The following is a 16723-nucleotide window of genomic DNA, read 5'->3' as shown; positions in this document are numbered from 1 at the left end:
TCATTCTTTTTTGGTTTTTTTTTTTTTTTTTTTTTTCTTTTCTTTTTTTTTTTTTTTTTTTTTTTTTTTGAGATGAAGTCTTGCTCTATGGCCCAGGCTGGAGTGCAGTGGTGCGATCTCGGCTTATTGCAACCTCCACCCACCAAGTTCCAATGATTCTCCTGCCTCAGCCTCCTGAGTAGCTGGGATTACAGGCATGCACCACCATGCCCAGCTAACTTTTTATTATTGGTAGAGATGGGGTTTCACCATGTTGGCCAGGCTGGTCTCGATCTCCTGACCTCAGGTGATCCGTCCACCTCGGCCTCTGAAAGTGCTGGTATTATAGGCTTGAACCACTGCACCTGGCCATTTACCTTTATTCTTATAATCATTTCCCTACTGCCTAGATTTTCCCATCAGATCTATAATTCATTAGTATTGAAAGCCTTTTCTTTTTTACCTTGAGGCACCAGAGGCGTCTCTTAATTACCTGTTAACGGTCAACCCTTAAAAATTAGCTCTGGTTGTTTAACATATATTCACAGTCATTCAGTATGAACAAACAGTTCAACATTGGCAGAGGAGAGCTATTATGTGTAACTAAGAGTATTTCTTCTTTTATTTTCCCAAAGACCATCAGTTTTTTAAGTCAAATTAAGTCAAAGGTCAGTTTACTAAGAAACTAAATAGTCATCTGTTTGTCAAAACAGACCTTTTTGTTATTTCTGGAAAGGTGATGTGGAGGATCATCAAGTCATTGTATCTTAATTTTCTTACAGGTAAAGGTAGTGGTATTTGATAAGACTGGAACCATTACTCATGGAACCCCAGTAGTGAATCAAGTAAAGCTTCTAACGGAAAGTAACAGAATATCACACCATAAAATCTTGGCCATTGTGGGAACTGCTGAAAGTAACAGTGAACACCCTCTAGGAGCAGCCATAACCAAATACTGCAGACAGGTACATTTTTTCCTCTTGTTTATTAATGTAGTCATCTCCTGTAGGAATTCCCCGGATCAAATCCAGACTGGTGTTTGATTTGCATATATAGTTGGTATGAAACTAAAAAGACTTGTATTTTCTCATTTAATTGTATGCAACTCATTTCTTCATACAGATAAGTATACAGGTGAAAACAAATGAACTATAATCCTATCACACAGATAACTCCTGTTGACAAAAAGATTAAAATAGAAGTTATACATATTTGTGGTAGGACAATTCAGATAGTTCAGAGAATTACATATTGAAAATTGTAAACCTCATTCCCTGCCCCTTCCATAATTCCTTTCTCCAAAGTTTAACAACTGTTAATCTATTAAGTCTTTTAAAATGACAGCTTTATTGAAATATAATTCATGTACTATAAAGTTCACATTTTTAAAGTGTACAATTCAATAATTTTAGTATAGTCATAAAGGTGTGCATCTGTTAACAGTTTTTAATGCATATAGCCACATATATGTATTTATCATATTTTAAACTTTATACAGAAAGGGCATACAATGATCAATCTTTGTTACCTTGCTTTTTTGTTTTATTAAGTGAATTTTCCTATCCGGAAATGCAGATCTGCCTTATTGTTTTTAATGGCTATATTGTACTCTATAATGTGATTGTTTGGTTTTTTTGGCTTTTACAGTATACACTCAACATCCTTATTAGTTTTTGCAAGTCTGTCTCTACATTAAATGCCTATCAATGCAATTGCTAAGTCAAAGGATGTATGCAGTTAAATTTTGATGAATCTTACCAATACCCATATGATGAGGATTACCAATACCCATGAGGGGTTATACCAATTTATACCTGCACCAAAAGTTATGAGTGCTCATTTCCCCACATTCTTACTGACACTTTATTTTATTTTCTCAATGTACTGGGTGAAAAACTATTTACTTGATGGTTTGCTTTGCATTTCCTTAATTATGAATAAGGTTGAGCATCTTTTTATGTATTTATTGGCCATTTGAATTTCTTTTCCTCTAACCTGTTTGTATCCGTGACCTATTTTTCCACAGAATTGTTTGTCTTTTTCTTATTCATTTGCATGAGTTCTTTATGAATTGTCTCACACTAATTTTACACTTAAAATGTGGCAGTTTCTACCATTGGTGTTGCCATTTATTTATTTGTTCTTTCCCTTTTACCTATTACCTGTTACTGACCTGGCTTCCTTACACCAAAATCAAACAGCAGAGAGGATGAAGCTATAAAGAGCTAGGAAACAATGAGAGCCCCCAGAACTTTTCGGCTTACTAAAGACGTAGACTAGAGAGCAGATGGAGAGCCTCTGGTAACTAAAGGCCATATACTTTGTTACCCTTTGTTGCCCTGTATTGAATAGAAAACCTGACTTGACTATAGAATTAAAATTTTAATTTGTAATTATCTACTGGAAAGAGCAGAGAATACTGATAAGCTTTCCATGTTTTCTATAAATTTTAGAGAGTGGGATTAAAACAAGGATTTTTTTTTTTTTTTTTTTTTTTTTTTTTTTTTGAGACAGAGTCTCTCTCTGTCACCCAGGCTGGAGTGCAATAGCGCAATCTCGGCTCATTGCAACTTCCACCTCCTGGGTTCAAGCGATTCTCCCACCTCAGCCTCCCTAGTAGCTGAGATTACAGGTGTGCACCACCACACCTGGCTAATTTTTTTTGTACTTTTAGTAGAGACAGGGTTTCACCATGTTGGCCAGCCTGGTCCCAAACTCTTGACCTCAGGTAATCTGCCCACCTTGGCTTCCTAGCCGGTTTCTTCGGCTGGAATTACAGGTGTGAGCCACTGCACCTGGCCAAAACAAAGATTTTGAGGCACTTCTGTAACTTTGAATATTATGTTTGATGCTCTATTCCTTTGTCCTTATCAAAATCCACTGTCAAGTAGGCAATAAGTGACAATTTTATTTTAAACATTTAGAATTAACTTGATGTTATCTTTTATTGTCCTAATAAATGACCTTGCATTATCAGAACAGTAGAGGAAATCCTTTTGTTTCTGTTTGTTAGGAACTGGACACTGAAACCTTGGGTACCTGCATAGATTTCCAAGTTGTGCCAGGCTGTGGTATTAGCTGTAAAGTCACCAATATTGAAGGCTTGCTACATAAGAATAACTGGAATATAGAGGACAATAATATTAAAAATGCATCCCTGGTTCAAATTGATGCCAGTAATGAACAGTCATCAACTTCGTCTTCCATGATTATTGATGCCCAGATCTCAAGTAAGCTAATTTTCTTTGTAGTACCAATTATGGGGCAATTATGAACATATGGCTAACTTTGTAACGCTGAACTGTTATAGAAGAAACAAAAATTGGCATCATAATTTCATGTCCTCAAGTCAGTTTTACCCTATGCCTTCTGATTATTCAAATTAGTCAAGAACATTTCCCAACTGTGGTCATTAACACCACCATAGGGTGATGAGGTCTAGCCTTAGCTGATTATCCATGATCATTCTTTTCTCACTACAACTACTCCAAACCTTTTCTATCTTTCACAAGATCCTGTCACCCTCTCCTTTGTCCCCTCTGCAAATTATCTTATTTTTTATACAGAAAATTATGGTTCTTGGTCATGTGTTCTTACGTATTTTTGCCCAGAATCATTCCTTTTTTCAGAGAAAGCAGTATCCTTCATCTTGCCTAATGAATCCCTTCATCTAGATCCCACCCTCTCTTGATTCATCAGGGACCTCCCTCTTTCTGTTAGGTCTCCTTGCTTCTTCACTTTTCATCTCTTTCTGTTTTAGTTTCTTCTCCTAAACATATAAATATTTCTTCCATCAAAATCACTATATTCCCATCTAGATTTTGTCCTTTCCCATCTATATTCCCATATAGATTCTGTCTTTTTCTTTTATATCAAATTTCTAGAAAGGGTAATCTAGGTTTGTTGAATTCACTTACTCCACAGTCAGGCCTCAGTTCATTGCAGTCTGGCTTCTCCCCCATCCATACTACTGAATCCATTCTTTCTAAGTTAACTGATGACTGTTGACCTCAGTGCTCTCTCCAGTGGTCACTTTTCAGTCCTCATCCTGCACGACCTCATTAAGATATTTGACAATGTTGGCCATCCCTTCCTTCCTAAGGGATGATTCCATGACCCTGCTTTGTTTAGATTCTCCTCTCACCTCCCTGGCTGTTCCTTTTTTTTTTTTTTTTTCCAAAAAGGGGTCTTGCTCTGTCACCCAGGCTGGAGTGCAGTGGTGCGATCTCAGCTCACTGCAACCTCTGCCTCCTGGGTTCAAGCAGTTCTCCTGCTTCAGCCCCCAAGAAGCTAGGATTACAAGTGCGTGCCGCCACGCCTGGCTAATTTTTTGTATTTTTAGTAGAGATGGGGTTTCACCATGTTAGCCAGGCTGGTCTCAAACTCCTGACCTCAAGTGATCCACCCACCTCAGCCTCTCAAAGTGCTAGGATTACAGGTGTAAGCCACTGCACCCCTGGCTGTTCCTTTTAATTATCCTTTGGTTCCTCATTTCTCTTGCTTTCAAATGTAGAGTATGTCGTCAGGGTTTTGTTCTTTGTCTTTTTCTCATTTTATAATACATACTCTCTCTGTACAATTTTATTCATGCTCATCACTTATTCTACCACCCACAGACTTCCACTATCACTCCAAAATCCATATCTTTAGCCAAGTCCTGTTTCCTTGGCTCCATGCTGATCTATCTATCTGCCCCCAAAACATGATCTACCCAACTAAGTGTTCCAATACCTCCCTCCCCATTCGTGCCTGAGTGATTTTGCTAGCATGCAAATCTAGTCATATCACTTTCTGATCAATAGCTTTTATTACAGTGGTTTATAAGCTGTTTTTGAGCCATAGACCTTTGGAGGAATATGATGAAAGCTATGGGCCCACCCCTCAGAAAATTTTTGTTTCAAGAGATGCACATGTATCCTGAAACCCATCCACGGGTCTCTGTTAAGGATCCCAGCTTGAATGGTTCTCTCTTTCCTACTGGACAAAGTCCAGTCTCTCTGTACTTTGTTTAAGATCTGTTCCCCATGATATGTCTCCTGCCTCCCTGCATCACTCATCTTGTCTTTTTCCACTACCGCATATGTACTCCATGTTCCATCCCTACCTAACTACTTACAGTTCTTCCTTACGGTGTGTCATTTCCTGCTTATTAGATCATTTCATTTACCATTTTCTCTATGTAATGTTCTTGTTCACAAATGGAATCTACCTCGTGAACTTATGCTTATCTTTCAAGACCCAGTTTATGTCTCTCTCTTCAGTGACACCTTCATTGACTGACATGTATTGGCAGACATATTTGCTCTTCTTCCTGAATCATAACTGTACTTAATCTCTGTTATTGTATTAGGACAGTGTATGATAATTATTTATTTACCTGCCTATTTCTACTAGTCTGTGACTTCTTTATTATTTGTCTATGAACTTCTAGTATCAAGCACACTGACAAATAGGAAATTCATTTGACAGCTTTTATTGAGCACCTACTGTGTGTCATGCACTGTTCAAGGCACTAAAGAATCAGCAGTAAACAAGATAAACTAAGTTCTTATTTCATGGAGCTTACATTCTTGGTGGAAGAACACAAGAGAGTAAGCAAATAAATAAGAAAATATAATAAGTCCTATGGAGATAGTGCTATGGAGAAAAATTAAGTGGGGCAAGGGGTATAGGGGTGCTGGGAGTAGTGGGTTCTGCTTCATATAGAGTGATCAGGGTAGGCCTCACTGAGAAGGTAGTGTTTGAACGAAGATCTGAGGGGATGAGAGAAAAAGCTATGTGGATTTCTGTGGCAAGAACATTCCAGGCAGGAGAAATAGTAAGTACCAAAGCCTTTAGTCAGGAGTGTGCTTGACTTGTTTGAGGAATAGAAAGGAGAACACTGTGACAAGTGCAGAGTAAATGGGTGGGCAAGGGGTATAAGACAAGGTCATAGAGGTGGTTTGGGACTAGATATGTAAGGACAAAACCAATCTGACAGTTTTGAGTGGAAGACGGACAAAATCAATCTGACTTAACATTTTAAAAGTAAACTAGGTGCAGTGACTCATGCCTGTAATCCTGGCACTTTGGGAGGCTGAGGCGGGTGGATCACTTGAGGTCAGGAGTTCGAGACCAACCTGGCCAACATGGTGAAACCCCATGTCTACTAAAAATATAAAAATTAGTCGGGCGTGGTAGCAGGCACCTGTAATCCCAGCTACTCAGGAGGCTGAGGCAGGAGAGAATCTTTTGGGGATGGGGGGCAAGGGCAGAAGCAGTGAGATGAGTTGGTAGATGTTGTCATAATCGAGGTGATATATAATGGTAGCTTGGACCAGTATAGTAGAGGTTGTAAGAAATGGTAGAATTCTAGATGTGTCTTAAAAGGAGAGCCACAGATTTTTCTCATGGGTTGGATATATATGGTGTATGAGAGAAACAGGAGTCAGGAATTACGCCAAGGTTTGTGGCCTAAGCAGAAGGATGGAGTTATCATTTAAATAAGATGGGGGATCCCATAGGAGGGACAGTATTGGGAAAAAGATCTGGAGTTCAGTTTTGTACATGTTAAGTTTGAGTACCTATTAGAGATATCCCAGGTGGAGATATCATATAAATGGAAATACCAAGTAAGCAGTTGGCTACGTAAGTTTGGAGTTCCAGGAAACAGACTGGATCAGAGAGATAGATTTGGGAGTCCTCTGCTTAGGTGTCTAGGAAAATAGCCACTAACTACATGTGACTCTTTAAATTAGTTAATTTACATTTAATTTAATTTAAAATTCATATTTCAGTCATACTAGCCCCATTTCAGTGCTCAATAGCCACATCTCTGTGTTGGTGGCTATTGTATTAAACATAGCAGATACAGAACATTTCTAATATCACAGAAAGTTCTCTTGGACTGCAGTGGTATTTAAAGCCATGAGACTGGATTAGAACCCCAAGGTGTGAGAGTAGATAAAGGGAAAGAGTTAAGTACTGAATCCTGCAGCACTATAAATTAAGAAGTTAGTGAGATGAGGAGGGATGGGCAAAGAAGGCCAAGAAGTGGCCAATGAGGAGGTAACCCCTAAGAATGTGGTATCCTAGAAGCCAAATGAAGAAAGTATTTCCAGGAGGGAGTGAACAGCTGTGTTAAATTCTGCTAATAGGACAAGTAAGATGAAGACTGAGAATTAAAGTAAAGATCACTGGCTGTAATAATTCACTGGAGTACTTGAGTCAAAAGCATAAAGCTTTTGACTACCCCAATAAATGGAGTAGATTCACAAGAGAATGGGAAGATATTTATTGGAGACAGCCAATAGAGATACTTTTGGGAAGTTTTGCTATGTACAGAAGCAGATAAATGTGGTAGCTACAGAGGTGGGTGAGATCAAGAGAGGTTTTTTTGTTTGTTTGTTTGTTTTTTTTGTTTTTTTTAAGATAGGACAGTGTACAGCAGAGAAAAGTTGTATAGGAGTGGACAGGGAGAATTGTTGGAGAGGTGTTCTAGAATAGGCAAAGGAGGCAGGTGTCTAGTGCACAAGTAGAAAGGTTGGCCTTAAATTAGGAGCAGAATCAGTTTATAATAACAGAAGGGAAGCTAGATACACAGACACAGGAGGCACAGGTAGTTGAGTGAATGTGTCAATGAGAGCTGTGGAAGTTCTTTTCTGATTGCTTCTATTTTCTTTCTGAAGTAGAAAACAGAGTCATCATCTGGTATTAGGATGGGGCAGGAGAAGTTGGAGATTTGAAGGGAGATGAGAAGGTATGAAATAGCCATCTAGAAGAAATGGAGAATGAATGGACTAGGGAAATATAGTGAAGTTGCCAGATAGCACCAAGGGCCCACTTAAAGAAAATGAGATGTCAGCATGATTATACATGTTCATCTAGCCACATTCAGCTCCTGATGCACAGTATTTTTAAATTTGATTGAATTGTTGTGGAAGGTCGAAGGGAAAGCCTCACCAGAAAGTAATATTTGAACTGGCTCTTGAAGAATGTGATGGAGTTTGCTGTCTGGAGAGGAGGGATAAGGACATTTCAGATGAAGGCAGCAATGTGTGCAAAGGCCCAGAGACATGGAAGAGCGGAGTATGTTCTCAGAAAATTTGAACATCACTGTTGGAGGCTATGTTCAAGGAACAATACAATGTAGTGACTGTGCAAGATTAGACAGGAAGAACTTGCTTCATGGGTTTTTATAAAGATTAATTGAACTTACTAAATGTTATTTCTGTGTCTACTTTCAGATGCTCTTAATGCTCAACAGTATAAAGTCCTCATTGGTAACCGGGAGTGGATGATTAGAAATGGTCTTGTCATTAATAACGATGTAGATGATTTCATGACTGAACATGAGAAAAAAGGTCGGACTGCTGTATTAGTAGCAGTTGATGGTAAGGTTTTCCATAAGTACACTATAACTCAATGTTATGATTTGTTATTGTTTTATTAATTTATATATTTTCGAGAGACCTCTGAACTATGAGGGTTATTCAAAAGCATCTTTAATGCAAAGTGAAAATGTCAACAATACATGATTATTACTGATTAATTTAAAATTATCTTGCATTTACCTGCCTTTGTTACTTTCTTCCCTAGCCTATATTTTAAATAAAGGCTAATCAAGGATTTTTTAAAACCTAAAAATAACAACAGTAAAATAATAGCAAAGTAAAATAATATTCATAATCCCATCATCCTAATACAATGTCAGGTTTTTTGTTTGTTTGTTTCTTTGGTTTTGTTTGTTTGTTTGTTTTTGAGACGGAGTTTCGCTCTTGTTGCCCAGGCTGGATTGCAATAGTGCGATCTCGGCTCACTGCAACCTCCACCTCCTGGGTTCAAGTGATTCTCCTGTCTCAGCCTCCTGAGTAGCTGGGATTACAGGCGCATGCCACCATGCCCTGCTAATTGTTTGTATTTTTAGTGGACACCGGCTTTCACCATGTTAGCCAGGCTGGTCTTGAACTCCTGACCTCAGGTGATCCGCCCGCCTTGGCCTCCCAAAGTGCTGGGATTACAGGCGTGAGCCACCACGCCTGGCACACAATATCAGTTTTAATTTTGTATATTCCATTCCTAGTTGTCTTGAAATGTGTGTGTGTCCAACATGGCACATGTATACATATGTAACAAACTTGCACGTTGTGCACATGTACCCTAGAACTTAAAGTATAATAATAATAATAACAAATAAAATTTTAAAAAAAGAAAGAAATGTGTGTGTGTTTGCAGAATTACAGTATTAGTACATATACCATTTTTTATTGGCTAGATTTTATTGTAAGTAAATTTTACCTCAATAAAGTTAAAATCACTTGTACACATATGATTTTATTATGCTTTATTTTACTTAATGCTTTCTAATGTTGCTATATAATTTTACTGTAACACTACATAATTTATCAATTACACACTATAATTCATTCCCCTCTTGTTGGAAATTTAGACGATTCCTTCACTACTTGTAAGTTGACGCTACAATAATATCCTTTGAGGTTGTATGTGCCTTTAATTTGTTCAATTATTTCTTAGGTAAATTTCTATTTGGTGAGATTAATTCCACTCAACGTTTATGTTTGCTAAGTATGAAGGATGGCCTTTTTAGGTCTGGGAAGAAGAGAATACCATTTTACTTTTGTAAATAGAATAAAATAATAAAATTTGTGGTAATATTTTTCCCACTATAAAGTACCCATTTTGTCTCTCTCTGCCCACCCTGTACCTTAAAAAGAAAAAAAGTATTAGTCTTCAGTTTCATTTGCCTTTACATTAGATAAAGTGTTTGAGGCTATTGGCAAATACCTTTCTAAGGAACAAAATGGGTCTTCTAATATCCAGTAAGGTCTCTCTTTATATTTCCCTATGATTACTTTATTAGTAACCCCTACCTCACTCTGAAATTTTCATAACCAAATGTGGAGACTTGTTACAGAGTTTGTAGTATTGTAGTATAAATCTGTGTGGGCTCAGAGATATTTTAAGTTAAGCCATGCCCCCCTGAACAACTTTACTTAAGAAAATTCATTTCATTCTGAAATTTCAAGTCAAAATGTTATTCTGCTTTCACCATATTCCAAGTTCTCTTATTTTGTGCTGCCCCTGTATTAGATGAGCTGTGTGGCTTGATAGCCATTGCAGACACAGTGAAGCCGGAAGCAGAACTGGCTGTCCATATTCTGAAATCTATGGGCTTAGAAGTAGTTCTGATGACTGGAGACAACAGTAAAACAGCTAGATCTATTGCTTCTCAGGTAATTGATAGGGGTATGTGATAAATTCTAATTATTGATATACATTTTATGTCTTGCCTTCAAATGCTAAGAAATTTACATTACCTACTATTTTCATTATCACTGAGTTGTCCTATCTAGTTCCTTCAAGAAAATTTACCATGCTTTGCTGGAAGGACTTTGGGCTTTGTGTGTTGCTGCTATAAGTAAAAAGGTATTTGCTTAGTTCATGGGATGCTTGCGTGACACTGTACATCAGTTTCTGTTGATGCGTCCTTTGAAATGTTGCTCATATTCTTTACCAGTGCTGCCAACCTAAGCTGGGCTCTCCTGATCTCATGGCTGAAACACGGCAATAGCTCCACACACATCCTTCTCTAGTCCATCCTAAACACTACCAATGGAACTATTTTCCTAATGCGCCACTTTGACATACCATTTTTCTGCTTCTGACTCCCACATTTGCCTTACCTCTAAAATGTTTCAATCTTTTTAATTTTGGAATGCCTTCTCCACTCTTCTAATAAATAATGCAAGTAATCTTTTAATACATTCTTTTTTTTTTTTTTCTTGAGACAGAGTTTCACTCTCGTTGCCCAGGCTAAAGTGCAATGGCATAATCTCGGCTCACCGCAACCTCTGCCTCCTGGGTTCAAGCGATTCTCTTGCCTCAGCCTCTCGAGTAGCTAGGATTACATGCATGCACCACCATGCCTGGCTAATTTTGTATTTTTAGTAGACACAGTGTTTCTCCATGTTGGTCAAGCTGGTCGTGAACTTCCGACCTCAGGTGATCTGCCTTCTTGGCCTCCCAAAGTGCGGGGATTATAGGTGTGAGCCACCACACCCATCCTATTAACACCTTCTTATGTAAAAAATACAGAAGGATGTAAAGTAAAAATGTTGTCCTCTTTTCCCCATGCTCCCCGTCCAGTCCTACTGCCCCCCACACTGCCACTTTTTCATATGCATATCTGTGCATCTACAGAGTACATATACAGTATAATTCTGGTCTTTTCAACATCAGTTAGATCATTTTGAACAGATTATTCAGTAGTTTTCTTTTTTTATATAACAATATACTTTGGAGCTTCATCCATATCTGAACATAAAAAGTTATTTTGGCTGGGTACGTTGGTTCACACCTGTAATCCCAGCACTTTGGGAGGCTGAAGCCGGCAGATACATGAGGTCGGGAGTTTGAGACCAGCCTGGCCAACATGGTAGGACCTTGTCTCTACTAAAAATACAAAAATTAGCTGGGTGTGGTGGCACATGCCTGTAATCCCAGCTACTCAGGAGGCTGAGGCAGGAGAATCGCTTGAACTCAGGAGGCGGAGGTTGCAGTCAGCTGAGATCGCACCATTGCACTCTAGCCTGGGTGACAGAGCAAGACTCTCTCTCAAAAAAAAAAAAAAAAAAGTTACTTTATTCTTTCTATACTGAATTCCATGGTATAGATGTATCATAATTTAGTTAACCATTTCCCTAACGATGGACATTTGGGTGGTTTTGAAAATTTTCTTTTTGCAAACAAGGCAATAATGGACAACTTTGGACATGTATCTTTCTGTACATGTACAAGTTTGTCCAAAATAGAGTTAGACGTGGAATTGCTAGACCAAATGATGCTCACATTTTGATAGATGCTGCCAGATGCCCTCCAAAAAGAGTCGCCATTTACACACCAGCCACCAGTGTATAAAAGAGCTCATTTATCCACATCCTTGCTATCACTAGATATTATCAGTCTTTTAAAATGTGGACATCTTGTGGGTGAAAACTGATGGCTTGTTATTGCTCAGTTATGTTTCAGGTACTCATTATTATTTTTTGAAATGAATTGAGTTTATTTTTATCACATAGGTTGGCATTACTAAGGTGTTTGCTGAAGTTCTACCTTCTCACAAGGTTGCTAAAGTGAAGCAACTTCAAGAGGAGGGGAAACGGGTAGCAATGGTGGGAGATGGAATCAATGACTCCCCAGCTCTGGCAATGGCTAATGTGGGAATTGCCATTGGCACAGGCACAGATGTAGCCATTGAAGCAGCTGATGTGGTTTTGATAAGGGTAAGTGCCATTGCTTGACCTTTGAAGAGTATGAGACTGCCCTTCATGGTCAATGATAGTGTCATAAAGTATATTGAGCACAACAATTCTGTCTTAAGTTCCATGCTATCGGCCATTAAGAGTTTGAGAATATGGAGTGGGATTATGGGAAGTCATGCTAATTTACCCCCTGACTTTCTCAACCCTGCTAATAAGCAAGTGAAAATTGTAAGTTTCTAAAGTGAAGAAGATTTAAGAGGATTTGGAATAAAATGATCTTCAACAAATAGTTGCTGAGATTATTTTAAGTAGATTTAATCCTTGTACCAGCATACACCCCTAAAAGTGTTTTAGAACCCTGAGGAAAATTTTGAAAACACCTTCGGAAGCTGAGTCCAAGTTTTAGCATTATCTGAGATTTGTAGTTAATTCACATATTACCCTAAGGTAGACATAATCTTCAATATATACAATATCAAATGTAATAGTTACTGGTTAAGTTAGAGTCTCTTACTAATATCACAAATATTTCTGTTCCCAGAATGATCTTCTGGATGTAGTGGCAAGTATTGACTTATCAAGAAAGACAGTCAAGAGGATTCGGATAAATTTTGTCTTTGCTCTAATTTATAATCTGGTTGGAATTCCCATAGCTGCTGGTATGTGACTCTTAACTAGTATTGCTTTTTCCACTAAAGTCATTAGGGACCTAACATATTGGAAGCCTGTCTTCTTACTATTAGTTTTGAGCTTAGTTTTTGTTTCTAGCCTACTGGTATGGTGAGAGGTAATGTTAAAATCAATCATTTTAATTTTCAGTAATGTTTCTTATAGCTTAAGAATATATAAGCATTTATTTTTTTTCCCCTCCAAGTTTTTTTTTTTTTTTTTTTTTTTTTGAGACAGAGTCTCACTCTGCTGCCCAGGCCTGGAGTGCAGTGTACAATCTCGGCCACTTGCAACCTCCACCACCTGTTCAAGCAGTGCCGCCTCAGCCTCCTGAGTAACTGGGACTATAGGTGCCCGCCACAATACCCTACTAATTTTTGTATTTTTAGTATAGACGGGGTTTCACTATGTTGGCCAGGCTGGTCTCGAACTCCTGACCTCAGGTAATCCACCTGCCTCGGCCTCCCGAAGTGTTGGGATTACAGGTGTGAGCCACTGCTCCCAGCCTTCAACTTTGTATTTTGAAAAACTTCAAACTTCATACCTGTAATCCCAGCACTTTGGGAGGCCGAGATGGGTAGATCACCTGAGGTTGGGAGTTCGAGACCAGCCTGACCAACATGGAGAAACCCCGTTTCTACTAAAAACACAAAATTAGCCAGGCATGGTGGCACATGTGTGTTATCTCAGCTACTTGGAAGGCTGAGGCAGTAGAATCGCTTGAACCCAGGAGGCGGAGGTTGTGGTGAGCCAAGATTGTGCCATTGCACTTCAGCCTGGGCAGCAAGAGCGAAACTCTGTCTCAAAAAAAAAAAAAAAATTCAAACCTACGAAAACATTGAAAAAAATGGTACAATGAAAATCTGTATGCCTTTCGCCTAAACTCACCAACTGATAGTATTTTGCCACATTGCTTCATCTCTTTCTCCACATATTTGCACAGAGATATGTATTTGTTTGCTTATTAATTAATTTTTTTCTAAACAGATTTACCTTTAATCTGACTACCCAAACACAAACACTGTTAGCAAGATTAATTCATGGAGCAAATGATTTTTAAAGAATTATACAAGTATATTTTCCTCTAGTCTTTTTTTTATTCTGCATCAGTTTTTGTCTTGTTACATAGTGGTGATTGTAGCACACAGAGAATTTTCTGCTCTTCATGTAATATTCTATTATAGTCAGGTGGTATTTTTTTGGTTGAGAGACCAGATGAGAGAGAGAGAGTGAACAAAGGAATATAACTGAGAAAAAATAATTTAGTTATTTAATAAGTGTCTGAGAATCTCCTAAACTTAGGGACCTGGTAGGAGTTAGTAATGATGACATAAAAGAAATAATTATCGTTTTCTTCTTGTTCTCTCTGGTTTGAGGGCCAAGGAAAGACATCAAATGACATGAGAACAATTACAAAACTGTTTATCAGCAAGGACACACAAATACTGAGAGAACAAAGAGCAAAAGAGCAGTCTAAGTCCAGTAAGATTAATTCATGGAGCAAGTAATTTTAAATAATTATACAAGTAATACATGATCACCATAGAAAAGTAGAAAATATAGAGAAGCACATTAAAAGTTAAAAGTATAAGTCTATTTCATCCTCATGATATGAGCAAACATTCTTATGTCTGTCAAAACCAAGTGTGGATGAGTTTGTAGAACATGAACTCCCATACGCTATTGGTTGGATTATGAATCACTACAACCACTTTGGAGAACAACTGAGGAGTATCCACGTAAAGTTGAAGATGTGCCCATGTTATGACGCAGTAGTTTCACCCCTAGGTATACACCTTACAGAAACTCTCAGACATGGGCACGTGGAGACATGTACAAGAATGTTAACTGCAACACTCTATTAGTGAAAAAACGGCAACAACAAAAATCTCCACCACCAAGAGGATACATGCTGAAGAAATATCAAATAAAGAAATGATTTGTATATATGTTAGAAACACATTGATAATCTGTTTAGTATTATCTACTCTAACTAATCTATACTTGTTTCTTAGGAGTTTTTATGCCCATTGGTTTGGTTTTGCAGCCCTGGATGGGATCTGCGGCAATGGCTGCTTCATCTGTTTCTGTAGTACTTTCTTCTCTCTTCCTTAAACTGTAAGTATGATAGCTTGCTCACATTTGTATTTTGTATTCCTTTTATCATCCAGTCATTCTTGGTAGGTTTTATTCTTGTATTGACCAATGATAAGCCCAAACCATTCTTTTTTTTTTTTTTTTTTTTTTTTCGGTTTTATGGCATAAGGCATTTTTCATGCTCTTTCTTTTGTCTTTCTCTCTTTTTTTTTTTTTCATTTTTTTTACTATACTTTAAGTTCTAGGGTACATGTGCATAACGTGCAGGTTTGTTACATATGTATATTTGTGCCATGTTGGTGTGCTGCACCCATCAACTCATCAGCACCCATCAATTCATCATTTATATCAGCCCAAACCATTCTTAATGAGAATTATTATTAGCGGCCAGGCATGGTGGCTCGCACCTGTAATCCCAGCATTTTGGGAGGCCGAGGTGGGCAGATCACCTGAGGTCAGTAATTTGAGACCAGCCTGGGCCAATATGGTGAAACCCTGTCTCTACTAAAAATACAAAAATTAGCTGGGCATGGTGTGGTGGTGGACGCCTGTAATCCCAGCGACTCGGGAGGCTGAGGCAGGAGAATCACTTGAACCTGAGAGGTGGAGGTGGAGGTTGCAGTGAGCTGAGATTGTGCCACTGCACTCCAGCATAGGCAACAGAGCGAGATTCTGTCTCAAAAAAATACATATTATTATTAGGTAACAGTAATAATTAGCTATGTAATTGTTACCTCATGTACTTTATGCATAGCAACCACAAGCACTGAGTGGGATAAAATATAGTACACTAACTCTGATAAGTAGGATTTCTGATGATGTGACTCCACACAATTCATTTCAACTATTTTCGTACCAGTGATCACTTGTATACATTTCATACCAAAACCAAGTGTGGATGAGCAAATCTTTCTTTTGTGCATGTAGCAAGCGTCTCATTTACTTTTGGTTATTTCAAACTAACGTAATTTTGCATGTGTCCAGTTACAGGAAACCAACTTACGAGAATTATGAACTGCCTGCCCGGAGCCAGATAGGACAGAAGAGTCCTTCAGAAATCAGCGTTCATGTTGGAATAGATGATACTTCAAGGAATTCTCCTAAACTGGGTTTGCTGGACCGGATTGTTAATTATAGCAGAGCCTCTATAAACTCACTACTGTCTGATAAACGCTCCCTAAACAGCGTTGTTACCAGTGAACCTGACAAGCACTCACTCCTGGTGGGAGACTTCAGGGAAGATGATGATACTGCATTATAAAAGGCCATGGAGAGTGCTGCCAGTTTAACTTGTCATGCACTGACACAGCATTCATGATGTTACCTTCACTTTTCAAAATATTGTAGAAGGATTTTATGTTGGTCTCATGCTCTTATATTAGGGATTCTATTTGAGTTGAGTTTATCTATTGGCACAAATATCTTTTTCAAGGTATCAGCTCTGAACCTAGCTTTATTTAAACTTGAATTTCCAGTATATTTTTGTTTTCACTAACAACCGATAAGGTAGAGCAGTGAGGTTTACAAGCCCTACAATCAGAGATTGCTGAACTGCTGCTAAAGTAATATATTTTTTTATTTGACCAAAAAAAAAATGGCCCAAGAAGACGATAATGAAAATTTGAAGGTTTGAGAGCATGAAGATATTCATGCTTTTGAATTCAAGATATTGAAGATACTCTCCAGCCTGTATCCCTGCCCCATTGGGGAGTAATGAC

At 38.2% G+C, this 16723-nt stretch overlaps 1 protein-coding gene across 1 annotated transcript in view; it reads left to right on the top strand.

Annotated features, from left to right (window-relative positions):
* Positions 1-16608, top strand: part of LOC108523268 (copper-transporting ATPase 1-like) — a 26328-nt gene extending 9720 nt beyond the window's left edge. Inside the window, exons 3-10 of the mRNA XM_017863796.1 lie at positions 762-944; positions 2993-3209; positions 8205-8351; positions 10069-10211; positions 12057-12260; positions 12781-12898; positions 14924-15026; positions 15990-16608. Of these exons, the coding sequence (XP_017719285.1) occupies positions 762-944; positions 2993-3209; positions 8205-8351; positions 10069-10211; positions 12057-12260; positions 12781-12898; positions 14924-15026; positions 15990-16266 (1392 nt within the window). The 3' untranslated portion in view covers positions 16267-16608. The remainder of the gene's footprint in view (positions 1-761; positions 945-2992; positions 3210-8204; positions 8352-10068; positions 10212-12056; positions 12261-12780; positions 12899-14923; positions 15027-15989) is intronic.
* The last annotated feature ends 115 nt before the right edge of the window (positions 16609-16723 follow it).

This window comes from Rhinopithecus bieti, unplaced genomic scaffold, assembly GCF_001698545.2.
Source record: "Rhinopithecus bieti isolate Rb0 unplaced genomic scaffold, ASM169854v2 scaffold_74485, whole genome shotgun sequence".
NCBI lineage: Eukaryota > Metazoa > Chordata > Mammalia > Primates > Cercopithecidae > Rhinopithecus > Rhinopithecus bieti.
The sequence above is the reverse complement of the archived record's forward strand: the minus strand, read 5'-3'. Positions and strand labels throughout refer to the sequence as shown.